This window comes from Mustela erminea, chromosome 9 (assembly GCF_009829155.1).
Source record: "Mustela erminea isolate mMusErm1 chromosome 9, mMusErm1.Pri, whole genome shotgun sequence".
Lineage (NCBI taxonomy): Eukaryota > Metazoa > Chordata > Mammalia > Carnivora > Mustelidae > Mustela > Mustela erminea.
Genome location: NC_045622.1, coordinates 51,381,840 through 51,396,800, shown reverse-complemented (window position 1 = coordinate 51,396,800; position 14,961 = coordinate 51,381,840). Strand labels below are relative to the sequence as shown.

The 14,961-nt window shown below is 52.1% G+C and overlaps 1 protein-coding gene across 7 annotated transcripts in view; it reads right to left on the bottom strand.

Annotated features, from left to right (window-relative positions):
- TENM4 (teneurin transmembrane protein 4) overlaps positions 1-14,961 on the bottom strand; it is a 720,251-nt gene that overhangs the window by 219,004 nt on the left and 486,286 nt on the right. For all 7 annotated transcript variants that reach the window (XM_032357369.1, XM_032357368.1, XM_032357365.1 and 4 more), the window contains one exon: positions 6,825-7,080. In XM_032357369.1, coding sequence (XP_032213260.1) covers positions 6,825-7,080 — 256 coding nt within the window. The remainder of the gene's footprint in view (positions 1-6,824; positions 7,081-14,961) is intronic.

Sequence of the window (14,961 nt, the reverse complement as noted above, 5' to 3'; positions counted from 1 at the left end):
AACTCAGTTCTGAGTCAGTTAGTAATCACATCAGCAATGTGATTGCTGAGGAAATTGAGGCCCAGAGAGACAGGTGTCCTGCACCCACACACACAGCAAGTTAGCGGCAGAGCTGGAGAAAAAACCCAGGTGTCTGGACTCCCAGTTCAGCGCTACCCCCCTAAATCTCCTGTTCACCGCCTGCTCCCAACTGCTCCCGCCAGTTCATCTGAAAAACAAAAGCTGCAAGGATTCCCTCATAAGAACTCATGCTGCAGAAGCCGCCTTAGGTCACAGGCGCACGCGGTCTCCAGCTTAACTGCAGCTGGGAACTCAGGGATGGACGCCGGAGTCACGTGACCCTCGCACTGGTGGGTGCTGTTTTCTCATTTTAGTAGATATGGAAACTGAGGCCCAGATAGGCTGAGTGACTGCCCAAGATCAGACAGCAACCAAAAGGTAGAGGTGGGACTCAAAAGCACATCTCTCCCATCTCACTGCCCATCCCCCACCCCGGTCCCCAGCTGCCTCTCAGGAGAGAGGGGCAGAGTCCCAGGAGAGGGGGCACAGCTGAGCACAGTACTGTTCCTGTGGCTCTTCTTAGATTGGGAAGGGGACTGGCTGCCCTCCAAGCCTCAGGGGAGGCCTAGGGCAAGGTCCTGTGCTGCCTGACACAGGGGCTTCCAGTTCCAGACCGGGGCAGGCAGAGCTCGATGGCCTTCTAAGGACAGGACAAGTAGCTTCTGGGAAGGAAGCGGCGGGACTGTTGCGGAGGGCAGTTCTTTGGACTGCCCTATTCACCAGCTTATCTTCTCCCCACCAGCCCACTGTTCCAGGCCGTGCTTCCCCCACAAAGCCTGGGGACAGCCCCCCAGGAGAGCAGGACAGGCAGGCGCCGTGCGGCGCCGTGCCCACATTCTGCAGCTGAAAGCCCCCATGTGTGCAGGGTGTCAGAGATTTGGCCAAGACCAGAAAAAGACCTAGTTCTAGAGTTAGCATTTGAACAAATGAATGAACAAAGAAACAACCAAACAAACAAAAAAATGAACCAGGTCTTCCAGGTCATAGTGATCCTTATAAAAGGTCAATCCTATAATGTTACTCTCCTATTCAAAAGATGTGAACTTCTGGCCCTTCATTCTGTCCCCCTCGGGCCCCATGCCCACAGGGAGAAGGACAACCTCATCTTTCTAGAACTCTAGGCCCTCCACTGCTGACCCTCATCTACAAGCATCTCCGTGAGGCCCCCTGACTTCCCACGTCCCCCAGCTCTGCGTCATCTCTCCAAGACACTAAGCTTTCTTGGCTCCATGCCTTGCACAGCTGCCCCTCATCCCAGAACTCCTTCCTGTCCTGCAAGTTTCTACCAATGCCTGTCTCAATAATCAGGAAGGTAATGCTGGGGAGTCCATGGGCTCTGGAGACAGCTGGCCTGAGTATGACACTTACTTTCTGTGGTTCCCAAGGCAAGTTACTTCCGTTTCCTGTCTTCGGATTCATCTCTAAAGTGGGGATGATGAGAATGTTCCTACCTGTGCAGAACAGTTACCACAGCAGTCCTGTTATCCTCTGAAGGGCCTGCTTGTTAAAAGTTGGCCCTTGGCTGGGTCTGGGAACAGAGGTTTTCAGGAAGGAAGCACCATTAACTGATGAGCAGTTGACTCATGGTCTAACTGTGTGTACAAACAATATGGTTTATGCTGAACACCTGCTTTCCTTCTGTGAGTTTGGAATTTGGGCCTTTGCCAGGCAGGAGGTGCCTATGTGACCAGCCCCCAATAAAAAACCCTGGGTGCTCAGTCTTGGATGAGCTTCCCTCTAAGGAGCCCCAGTAAGAGCTCTACGGCGAGCTCGTTGTGATTGTCCCCTGATGTTCCCGTGCACAGGGAGCCACAGCTCCTCTCTGCTCAGAGTGCCCTGCCTCCACCCTGCAAGTCACAGCATTACCCAGAGTGCCACCTTCGCTCATTCATTCCATCACTTTGTAAGGAAGGGTCTGCCTTCCTTACAAAACCATGAGCTTCTCATAGGACAGTGACTGTGTCTTCCGCATGCCTGTGACTGAATCACCAGATGACGGCGACAGCCGTCCATCCCAGTTTCCTGCAATGCTCAGGAGTTGGCCTGGTCCACTAGAAGGTACTGTGTGCTATTCTGCAAACTACACCAAGCTTGGGTGGAGACTACCAGGATGGCCTCCCATCCCTGATGGGTGGGCAGGGCTATTCCCCAAATTGAGCATGACCACAAAACTGGCCTCAGGCTCCCAAACCAGGCTTGGGATCTGATGAGCTAGAGCAGGGGTCTGGCAGCCTTGTGCCCTGGCTTCCCCTTCATCTGACAGGAGGTTGACAGGTTATTAATCAGACAATCCCTATGAAATCAATTAAGCATTTGATTCTGCAGAGTGTGAAGAAGTAGACCAGGGTTTAGTGGACCCTGAACACACAGATCCCACCAAAATGGACCATAGATGCACCTGCAGGCCTCAGAGCAACATGGAAGCCCACCTGTAGGAAGCACAGGGAGGCCTGGTCTCCCCCAGGGGACTCAGTTACCCGCGGAGAGGGCCAGGAGCAGCGGGTTGAACAAGTCCTCCCTCTCACTTGTCCTTCTGCCTGCCGTTCTTTTCTCCCAGCATGAAATCTACCCCCTCCTGGTTATTCTGCCAGCTGTTATGCTATTTGCTCAGCTATTCATTTTTGACTCTCTACACGGACTGAGTTTGATAATTAGAGAAGAGCCTGTGACTGTCTCTCTGGCATGGGGGGGGGCGGTCCCCATCCTCATGGGGCTTGACAATAGCTGTTGACGACAACCTCCTCAACTTGGCCCTGCTCTCTTGGGCTTCTTGGCCTTTGCTGAGGCTGTGCTGCTCTCATGCCCGTCCTCCCAGCTCCACCTGGGAACTCCTGCTTGCTGTCAGTCCATAGCCCCAGGCCAGTAGGAAGTCATCCCTTTGGCCCACTCACGTTACTCATAGCTTTTCATTCATTTGTTCTGTCATTCATTCTTTTAGCCCGAGGTAGTATTTTTCCAGCACCCATCATGTGGCAAGCTGGGTTGCCTGCTGAAGATCCAGAAACAACCAAAACCGCTTCATGGCGTGTACCTCCATCATGGCATCTGTTCCAACACAAGAGTCTGTCCTCTTACATGTACTGCCTGCTGGGCACACAGTAGGCACTCAGTATTTGCTGAAGGACAAGCACGACATGGTAAGCACTTGAGCATTTACTGTGTGCCAAGACATTTTCAGACAGGATGGTATATAATCGCTACAAGAGCCTCAGGAGGCACGAGAGTGGGTTAGAAGCAGCTGAAAATCCTTGGGCGTTTCTCCCTTTGAGAAGCGAGCCTGGTGTCCCTCTCCTCAGAGCTGGTTGACCTAGGACTGCTTCGGCTAACAGAACGGGGGCAGAAGAAACACTATGCCATTCCAGGCCAAGCCCTTGAGTAGATCAGGGGCTTCTCTCTCAGGGCCACAGACCTCCAAGCTGCGAAGTAGGAAGTCCACACCCCACTGGGAAGACTGGGTGAAGAGGCCTTGAGATCACAGTAGAGGGTGAGGGGTCACGGAGCCCAGCCACCCAGCCGTCTTCTGCAAGGCTCCAGCACGTGAGTGACGCCACCTGAGGAGCCACCAGCTGACACCGCTGACTGACTTCCCGACCCTACAGGGAGAAGGGCTCAGCTGGCTCTTCTGGAGCTCCTGCCTCATGCTTTTAAGTAAAATCAACTGGTGGGTTTTTTTAAGCTACCAAGTTCGACAGGCATTTGTTATGCAGAACAGATAATCAGAACACGGAGTTATGGGTATTTTCTCCTTTTCAGAGAGGAAGAAGTGCCAGGTCTAGGTCCACAGCCAATGAGCAATGGGGTGGGGGCTGGAGCACAGGGTGGGTCTCCCCCAAAACCTGTGGTATGACAACTGGCTTCAGCGAAAGGATCATCATTTGTGTCCTCAGAACATCAGGGCCAAACTTCTTTCTCCAGAGTGAAGATACAACCTACTATTTCCTCTCAACCCCTCCGGTGAGCAGGAGCTCAGTAAATACTTTTCGTGACTTTTTTCTTCACAGGGTTGATATGAGAAGCGGATATGTATGAAAAAAAATGGGAAATCATTTTTATAGTATGTTTTTTCATGCCAGGCACTATGCTTTATGTTTCTTACCTGATATTTCATTCACTTCCTCCCAGTCTGAGAGGCATGAATTCTTATCCCACATTACATAGGGAAATCAAGGTTCAGGGCTGTAAACGGACTTGCTCGGCCAGTAAGTGCTAAAGCCAAGACAAAAATCCAGGTCCCCTGACCCTAAAGTCTGTTCTCTTCCTTACCTTACCACGCTGGTCAAAATGTCCTGTGATTCCATCTGCCATCATGATGTGACACTGCTCTCTCTTAAACCTTGGTGGGTCTGTGCCATCAACCAGTAAAGGTCAGAGTTAAGGTCTAGAATTCTGATTGTGTCATCCATTGTGCCAGGCACCTCTCCCAGTTTTAAACCATCTTTAGGTACAAAGAACTCTAGGGTCATAGAGAAGGCCCACCTCCAACATTTCATCTGGGTCTCTAAGAACAGGTCAGACTTTGCAAGAGCCAGAAGTGAGGGGGAGGGCAGCTCTGGCAGAGAGCTGTAGGAGAGCACGTGCAAAGGCACAGGAGCATGAAAGGAATGGGCACTTGGGGGAAGGCTGATAGATACACATAGACATATACGCCTATAGACATACACATATGGAACATTAAGTATGTATATAATTATATCTATACAGACTTATATACAACAGTACAGATGAGCACATATATATATGCCAGCATGTTAACAATGGTTCCCATTTGGCGGTACACATACGTGATTTTCTTTTCTTTTTTCCTAAGTGTTTTGTAGAACGATTATTACCTGGGTGATAAAGTGTAAGGGCAAAGGAAACAAAAGTTCCCTGTGGCCTGTGCAATGGAAGTGTGAGGACAAAAGGTCAGAAAGGCAGGTGTTGGCTGGCTGGTGAAGCAAGAGAGGTCGGCTGGGACCACCCCAGCACCTCACACTAGCCATCAGGAAAAACGCCCCTGCTGCTCAGCCTCTATCTTCCTCTCCCTTGAAAAACCCAGAGAACCATCTACTTTGCTCCTAAGTGAGAAAAATGAACATCCGAGCAGAGGCAGGGGCTACTGGGCTCCGTGCAGAGACTCAGAGCCATCGATTATCGGCTGGCTTCTCTCAGCCTCATGCAGTCATTCAGTAAGTGCCCTGGAAATAACGGAGCCCTGATTAAGCTGCCTGGGGGGGTGGGGGGTACGACACACAGGTATGCAACTCCCTCACGGAGGACAGCGAAGGAGGCACAGGAGGACAACTCGCGCCTGATTTTAAAGGATGTCAACAGAAACAATATGAATTAAGAGACTGGGGGTGGAGGCAAGCTGGACTGTATGTATCTCTGAGAAATTCTGCTTCTGGAAAAACGACTCTGCAGGAGTAAAATGGAAGACGGCACAAAAGGATGTTGACACTCTTTCCCCACTGGATCCCACCCACTCGATGTGCAACTATCACAGCGACGTGCCAGGTACAGTCAGATGGGCACACTTTCCACGTATACACTGATTGCTCATCTTTGAATGTGGGATGGTGTCTGTCCTCCCCACGGATCAAGAAGAGGGGTTTGAGAGAATAAAATTTAGGTTTCCCCACTATTTTGAGAGGCAGGGTAGAAGCGGAGGAGGTTCGAATCCCGCCAGTCCAGGGCACTTCAGCTTTGGAGAACGTAGGGAAATGCTCTGTCCCCCCCAGACAGCAGTGCTCCTCTCAGAGTCGTGGGATTATGGGCGAATCTGCTTGTTGTCCTTATAGCTTTTTGCATTTTCTCTAATGAGTGCATACGCCTTTCTAACTACTTACAAAGAAAACAACTCATTTCCATTTGGAAAAACAGTGGCTCACCAGAGGGAAGAAGGACAGCAACGGAGCTGACCCTGACGATAACCCATGACGGAAGCACTCTGTGAGGCTGGAAGAAGGCAGAGGCGGAGGGGCCCGGCCGGGGAGACCTGGAGAAGGTGGTTGTGGTGTAGGAAATAACGCTGCCCACGAGTCTCCCGACCTGGGTTCACATCCTAGCTACACATCCACTGTCCATATAAACTGAGCTAGTCACTGACCCTCTCTGATTCTCGGCCTCTGAAACTCCCAAATAGGATCACAAATCACAATACCGGCTTCTTCGTGAAGCGATGAGAATGACATTATATCTCAAGTAGGAAAGCTCTTGTAACCCAAAGTCAGTTGATGATGTGTCGGTATTAGGAATTACAGGGTTTGGGGTGTAAAGGGGTAAGTCCATGGGAGGAGAGGGGAGGAGTGGACAGGAGAGGAAGCATTCCTGGAGCGCCCACCACAGGCCAGGCAGGCCCCAGGCCAGGCACTGGGTGACCAGACCACAGTAGGGAAAGGCAGAGGTGTGGACCACCATCAAACACTGACCAAGGGCCTGCTGTCTGCCACCTTGACACACTCAGCTCCCAACCACGTTTACAACAGCCCCTCCAGCGAGCAGCGCCCCCACGGCACAGACCAGGAAAGGGCTCAGATTGCTCATACCTTCCTCAGGCCAGCGTAGACCTCAGGGCTGTTGAATTCCCAAGCGCCCGCTCTTCCTGCCCCACGCCCCTCCCCCGCCGCCCTCCCCCCTTCTCCCAGCCAGCCAGAGAGCCGCCTCTCTGAGCAGCGCCCCGCCCCCAGCCACCCAGGCCAGGGAGGTGGGGGACCCTCTCTCCCCCCCCAACCAAGGGCCCTGCGGCCCCTGTGGCTCGCCCCATCAGCCCCCCAGCCCCGCACCTGGTCTCCAGGGGGATGTTGCTGTTGAGCAGCCAGTTGTCCTGGGCGTGGGCCGGCTCCTGGACGCCGCCGGCGGGGGGCTCTCCCGAGAGCGAGGGGTCCGTGGGCGCCGGGCTGGGGTTGCTCCTCGGAGTGAAGTTGCCCCGGTTCAGGGAGTTGATGGAGGCCGCGTGGTGCTGGTTGGGGGTGTGGGCGTGCGAGAGCGGCGGCGGCGGCGTCCGGAGCCGAGGGTGGTTCTGCAGGCCGCCAGGGTGATCTAGGCACAAACACGCGCGGTCAGCAGGGCGCAGAGCCCGGGCCACGGCCACGGCCGGGCCCCGGGGTCACGCGGGAGCAGCAAGCAGCAACGGGCGCGGCGGGCAGTGCGTGTCCATGAGGTCGGGAGATGGTGGGCTTCTCGACGGACCCTTACTGAGCTCCTACTATTTTCGGTGCTAGGGACACATGAACAGACAAAACGGACACAATCCCCATCCCCCGCGAAACTTACATTGGAAAAGAGAGACACAATAAACAAGATAAAACAACTAGCCTCTGCCGTCTTCGCACTATTTCTTTGATACGTCTAGGACAGCGTTTTTCAAAGCGTGGTCCGGGACCAGCAGCTCTGACACCACCTGGGAATTTGTTAGAAGTGAGACTTCTCGGGCCCTGCCCCAGGCTTACTGAATCGTGAACAGCTGGGTGGGCCCCACCGAGCTCCTTTCACAAACTCCGGGTGGTTCCAATGGACGCTAACAATTGAGAAACGCTAACTCTATATAATGGTACATAGTAAATGAAACAAACAAGGTAAGTGAAATATATCGTTAACGGAGGTGGTGATAAATCAGAGAACACATAAAGCCGGAAAGGGGCCTATGGCCAGGGTGTGTGGGGGCGATGGCGGTGGGTAAGAGGTCACTGATGGCCTGGGGAGAGGGGAGGAGGTGAACTTTGAGTCAAGGGAGTGAGCACAATTAAAAACCACCTGGGGTGGGGCACCTGGGTGGCTCAGTGGGTTAAAGCCTCTGCCTTCGGCTCAAGTCATGATCCTAGGGTCCTGGGATCGAGCCGGGAATCAGGCTCTCTGCTCCGCAGGGAGCCTGCTTCCTCCTCTCTCTGCCTGCCTCTCTGCTTACTTGTGATTTCTCTCTGTCAAATAAATAAATAAAATCTTAAAAAAAAAAATTAAAAAAAATTTTTAAAACCACCTGGGGGTTATTAAAAACTACCATTAACATTTATTGAGAACTTACTGTGTGCCCTGCACCATTCTGAGCTCTCTACATGTTTAAACTGAGCTGATCCTCATGGACCAAGTGCAGAGCAGATACTGTTTTTCTCCCGACTTTACAGACAAGGGAGTTAAGATAAATCTTTTATTTACTCCCTTCAGCTACTTGGAACAATAGGTATTATTATGATGAGATTTAGAGATGAAAAACAGATTTGAGGATACAGCCCACACAGGGTCCAACAAACCCTTCAAAATTTGACCCACACCTGTCTTCCCAGTCCTATCTCTCATCACCTTCCTCCCCCACCCCTGCCCTCCCACCATGCCTTTCTCCCAGAGGCCAAGAGGACTGCTGCAGTGATGCAGGGGCTAGAACCTCATTTCCAATGAGGACGGTCCCCAGGAATGAGAATGGTACCTTCTGAAGATGAGGCCTGCAGTGCCAGCAGGGGTGAACCTTAATGGGAGGGGAGAAAAGAGAGCAGGGGAGCCAAAACAGGCAGAGAGCAGTCAGCCTTGGACCAGGGAGAAGGCGAGAATAGCAGGGTCATTTGTTTTGTCCAGCTGTCCTCAGGCAGCACTTTAATGGAGACATTTGGAGCCTGGGACAGAAGCCAGCAGCAGAAGCAGCCTCCTGGGCTGGCTGAGTGTCCCTCCTACCCTTGGCCTTTCAGGCTGCTGGCTGCCGGCCAGGGCACCGAAGCAGTGAGAGGGACCGGACCACTATTGTCCAATGCTTATCAGCAGGCCAGCAGAGAGGGGTGACCTAGCCCTCACTCCACGCCCCCCACCAGGAGTCAACCTCTCCGTGGCATGTTTACCCAACTGATATTGATAGTTGGGGCTCGAGCATTGTACTAAGTGTCCTTTCACAGCCTTAACTGTTCGAATGCTCACCACAACCTCCAGAAAGCAGCATTATTATCAGTCCTACTTTATAGATAAGGATACTGAGGTCTGCAGGACTAGGAAGTGGTCCTTACTAATCCAAAGCCTGAATTCTGGACACCAAACCATGATGCCTTTGTACAAAACATGGACACCAGTTGAATTGTCTCAGTCCATGGCCAAAGGCAGGACCTACCCCCCTCCCGAGTGCGACAGCAAGCATCTGAGGTCAGGGTCAGGACAGGCTGGCCTCCAAGCCTACAGACCTCTGCTTTGGGACTAAGTGAGGATGCCAGGCTCTGGCTTGGTAAAATCTTTAGAATATCACTGCCGAAGGTACTGAAATAATGAGATTTTAATGTGAAGGCCACTAGCCCTATATCTAAAAAACTAACTTCTAAAAGGAAATTCTCCTATGAAGATAAGAAATGTCCTGGTCCGAATCCTCTATTTTCTGAAGCTCAGCTCAGGTAGCACCCCCTCCAGAAAGCCTTCCTTGATCTACCCTCCCCAAAGTTCTTTTTCCCTCCATTGAGTGCTAGCGGTAGGTAACCTGGACCACTCATCTTTTCCTTCTCCCTCACAGCTGGCATACTTATATCCCCATCTTGCCTCTTCTGGTGGGTATAAAAATCCCTATTCCCTCTGTGCTGGCGATCATGGGTCCTACAACTGACCACGTACTCAATGTAGGTTTATTGAGTAAATGGCTCTTGTGAAAGGCTTGGACAGTCTATCCAAGAGAACAAACCTAGTGTGGAGGACATTTGTATACAACAAATCATGGCAGATCAACCCAGACTCTCTAGAGCTTGGGACTATGCAGTCCTTTACTGACTCACCTGGGTACTTCAGCTGGGCCCTTTGTTTTCCCCCCTTCCCTCATCCCTTCCATGCTGAGAATGCCAAGAAAGGGGACTTCGAGATTTCCCAGGTTCCCATAGGAAAAACTCCATGTTTTGGGACTCACAACCCCAAAAAAGAGACATGATCTTCCTAAGAGCCATTGTCTCCTCTGGTCTGAATGGAGTCCCCTCTGCCCCGAAGGCTGAAAGCGAGGCTAGGGGACAGACATAGAGGGTCCTTCTTTTTTCCCTTCCCCCTCTCCAATATGGACTCCTATTTGAGAGGGAAACTCAGAACTAGTTCATTCATTCAGCATTTCCTGCCAGTCCTGGTAACCCAGGTGTCAGGAACGTAGTGGTGAATGGCATACAGATGGCCCAAGAGAGGCCCAACATTCCACTGGTCCCTACAAACTGGCTGTGTGGCGTCTGGTAACTCACTTCACCTCCCTGGCCCTTGGTCAGTGAAAGGGGGTACACATTCCTCCATTGCCACTCTCTGGCAGATGAAAAGCTAGAGCTCTTGCTGAAGTGCCAAGTACTTGGGCTTCCACTGCTCCCTAAAGGAAGAGACCACGTGCCATGCATCTCTGTATCCCTCATCAATCTTTAGAGAATGTGGGGGAGACAAGAGCAGATTAACTGGGTGCACTTCCTGCCGGCACGAGCAATGGCTTCTCTCTTGCTACCTGTGAGTAGAGGCATCGGTACATTTGCAAAACTGTGCTGTAAATTCCAATTTACACCCTCTTTTCACAGATAGAGCCTCCAAGTATATCTCTGAATCGAGCCCAGATATGAGTCATTTTTACTGTTCTGCTGCACACTGCTCTTAGTAAAGGCCACTTGCTTATCTGAGGTTTGCAAGCCTGGTTTTCCAGCAAGAAGTTTTGCTTCCTACAAGTTCTCAGATATATCTGCAGTTGCTCCTTCCCTCCAACACCTCAGACATTTTTTTTTTCCATTTTATATGCGCAAAAAGCGTGAACACTGAAGCCTCCAGGAGCATCTCCCTGAACCGAGATCATCAGAAGCCTGCTTCAGAATGCTTTTCCCAGCAGTCGGTAATAGAATGAGGCCAGGCTTTGATGTCAGGCAGCCCTGGGTTCAAGTTTTGGCTTTGTCACTTATAAGCGGTGTCACTTTGATCAAGTTACTTGACCTCTCTGAAGCTTCAGTTTTCTTACCACAACTGGAGATGCTACCTCCCTTCTGGGGCTGTTATGAGAAATAAATGAGATCATGGATGTAGGGTGTTCATTAGCACAGCACCTGGAATACAGCAATGCTAAGCACTGGTAACTATTAATTCCACAGTTATGATAAAGGCATGCTGAATGAATGAACTGCAAAGTGCTGAATCATCCCCATGATAATCACTCTACAGCATTTGCAACAGGGGTTCCAAGGCAAAGAACCTTGAAAGAAAAAGAGCAAGAAAACATCTAACACAAATGCACTGCTCTTTTATTGCAGCCCAGTCCCCCGCCGGATGGCCCACTGACTTCCGGGAGCCCTGGTCTCAGGAGGGCGCCTTTGACATGCAGATCAGAAGTGAGGAAAGTGACTGCAGCCCGACCCAAAATCAGACACATGGGGGCGTCACGTCTTCAAAGGGTCCTTCCTAGCATCAGAGAAGCATGTCAGAGCAAACCAAGGTGCTGCTCTGACCTGGGTTCAGGCGCACGCTAGGGAGAAGGCTCTTGAGGTTGTTCAGTCCATCAGCAACACTAAGCAGCCCTCTGTTGTGTGCAGAGACCGGAGGAGTTTTAAGATGAGGATGAGTCCCAGGCTTGGCCAAACGGCCCATGTCCGGAGGCATGCTGACGGGTAAGAGCAGAGCTCAGCGGTCTCCCAGACCCAGGCTCCACCCTGGCTCTGGCTCTGACCAGCCACATGATTTAATGCAACTCCCTTAACTTCTCAGAGCCCCTAATTCCTCATGGGTAAAATGAATATATAATAGTAACAGTAATAAAAGGAAGAAGAAGAGGAAGAAGGGCTACTGTAGACGGGAAACGTGGCGATCCAGAGCTGAAACAAAGATGGTGCCTGACTTTGAGCTGCTCTCAGGCCAGTAAAAAAGAAGACACTCGGAGACTACCAAAATGGCAATGATGATGGAACTGCAGTCGTTAACATTTACTGAGTACTTACTGTATGACTGGGTCTCAGCGTTCGAATTATTTAATCCGTAAGATGCCCCTACAACAAAGGTACTAGTATCATTCCCCATGCTGTAGAGGAGGAAACTGAGGCACCCGCGTGGTAAGCCGTTTGCCTGAGATTACACCACCGCTGAGTGATGGAGCCGAAATTCGAAACCAGAGCTGACTGGTTCCTGGACCCACACCGTTAACCCCCTGCTGTGTACATAGGAAGTGAGGGGACTCAGGTGAAGCGCTGACGTCGATGCCTGTCACACAGCGAGCCCCCCACAAACGGGGGCTCCAAAGATCCCCATTAGCCTTCGCTAGAGCCCTGCTGGAGCTCCGGGGAGCATGGAGGCAGCTGCCAGACCGACTGCTGGGGCTGGGGTGGCTTCAAGAGAAACACCTTGCTGCCTGTGTCTAGTGGGCACGTGGGAGGGGTCTGGAAGCCTAAGAGAGAGCCTGTGGCCCACAATGCACGTGGATGAGCAGTGGGATGGCTGGGTGAGGTGGCAGCAGCATGAGAGAAGGATGGCGCAGGCCTGGGGTGTGGGGCGGGGGCGGTTGTCTGCAGTGCCCCTGAAAGAACTTGGCCTTTCCCGGGAGGGTGAGAGGGTCCCCGGTGGGCTTTACGCAAGAGAGTGCTGTGATCACTAGGGTTTGAGGAAGATTTCTGGGGGCCAGGTGGAGGGTGAGCCAGGTAGAGCCAGACCGCAAGCCGGGCCGGGGCTGACGGCAGGATGCCTGCCTGCTAGAGAGGCTCCAGCCGAGTGGGTCATTATTCTCTTTATAAGAGCACACTCATGAGAAAAGATACAAACTTCCAGGGTTTTGGCTCAGGCAAAGAATTTTAATGTGTCAACAGCCCTGCGATCTAAGGCCAGCCATGGCTCCACGCAAGGGTGCCAGGCTGGGTGCCCATTGTCAGCGCCATGAAACTGCTGACAGGCGCCCTGAGGTCTCCTTGCTCTAGAGTTCACGGTGACCTGGCGTGCACTGCAGTCGTTCATTGGGCCTTAAAGATTGTCAGATATGAAAGATGATGGTATTTAATTACCATAAAACACAAAATCTCCAGCTGCCTGCGAATGCCAACAGGAAGAGTTATTTGGCTCCCATTAAAATGCCATCGAGCACCACTAACTCGGGACGGTGATGTAGCAGGGCTGAGAGCTCAGCTAATGAACCTTGGCCTCCACGACCAATTTAGAGAGGCCAGAAAGCTCTTTGTCACCACAGTCGGCAACCAGGGTCTGATGGTCTGACTTCCAGCCTCGACGCTGCCTCCTTCGAGCTGTACAATCTCAGACAATCTCTTTAGCCTGCAGTCTAGCTGCTCCATCTGTCAAATGTGTATGAAGGCACCTTGCAAACTGTGGGATCCTGCGTAAGAGGTGGAGACGACTATCACTGTTATTATTATTAAAAGATATTATTGAGGGAGGCTTGGGTGGCTCAGTTGGTTAAGCCGTTGCCTTTGGCTCAGGTCATGATTCCAGGGTCCTGGGATCGAGTCTGGCATTGGGCTCCCTGCTTGGCAGGGAGCCTGCTTCTCTCTCAGCCTCTGTCTGCCACTCTGCCTGCTCATGCATGCGTGTGCTCTCTCTCTCTGATAAATAAATAAAATCTTAAAAAAAAAAAAAGGAAGATTTTACTGAGGGGCACCTGGGTGGTTCAGTTGTTAAGTGTCTGCCTTCAGCTCAGGTCACGATCCCTTGGTCCTGGGACTGAGCCCTGCATCTGGCTCCCTGCTCAGCCGGAAGCCTGCTTCTCCTTCTCCCACTCCCCCCGTTTGTGTTCTCTCACTGTGTCTCTCTCTCTGCCAAATAAATAAATAAAATCTTAAAAAAAAAAAAAAAGATTTTATTGAGAGAGAGAGGGAGCACGAGCAGGGGCAGAGGGAGAAGCAGGCTCCCTGCTACACTGGGAGCTCTGCATGGGACTTGATCCCAAGACCCTGAGATCATGATCTGAGCGGAAGGCAGACACTTAACCATCTGAGCCACACAGGTTCCCTGAGCTTTTCTGGGACTCCCCTTCCAGTTTTCTTGATGAGGGGCAGTAAAGGGTACTCGGAGGTCACAGTGTGGCTGTGGAGAACGCTGGGTGAGCACAGGCTACAAAAATGCTCCGCATTGAGAGGCTGTGATGAGGGGACCGTGTAGAACCCATGCACAAGACTCATGGTGGGGGGAGTCGTATTGCAATGGGAGTGTCTGGAAAGGGAGTGTTTTCTGGTGTCACAAGGACAGGAAGCACAGCGGGCATTTGGCAGGAGGGGCCGGGAAACCCAGCACAGACGGGCGACCCAGTGATCCTGAGGGCGTGAGGTCCAGTGAGCTCTTAGTGTAGTCCTTCCTCGTTAGTGAGAACAGGCAAACAGCCACCGTGAGGCCATGTTCTTGTTTGCCTGCTCCACTACCACCCCATCGGCGCTCACTCTCTGCCCTTCTCCAGCACAGGAGAGCTGACTGCTAAGGCTTGCATCCCTTGGGCTCCCTCACCCCTGGCTTCCACTAGGTGTGGCTAAGGGTTAGCACAGCAGGGTGCTGCAAGATGGGGAGTGATGTGGAGGGGATCCCCTCTCCCCATCCCCTGCAAGGCATCATCTGAAGCAGTAACCTCTTCCTTCACGGCTACAGCACTTTGGAGGTGGAGTGGTCGGGGAAGCTTCTAGGAGGAACAAGAACTTGAACTGAGCACAGAAGTAGAGATAGGGTGGTAGTGTATAAGGAGGAAGGAAGGGCATTCTAGGCAGGGAGGCTGACACAAGCAGAGGCCCACAGGCTGAGAGATACAGGCTCCTTTGGGCAGCAAGGATGGTACAGACGTGAAGGGGAGCAGAGGGAGAGGCCAGAGGCCACCTGTGAGAGCTGGGGGTTCCCCTGGGACCCTGGAGCCAGAGGGGCAGCTTTCAGGATGCTTAGGGTGCTCACCCCAACTTCTGGCCTTTTAAAGCCAAATATTTGTCACAGGAGTGAACCAGAAACCCCAGGCTTCATTACAATGTGCATGGGATTCCTCATCCAGCAATG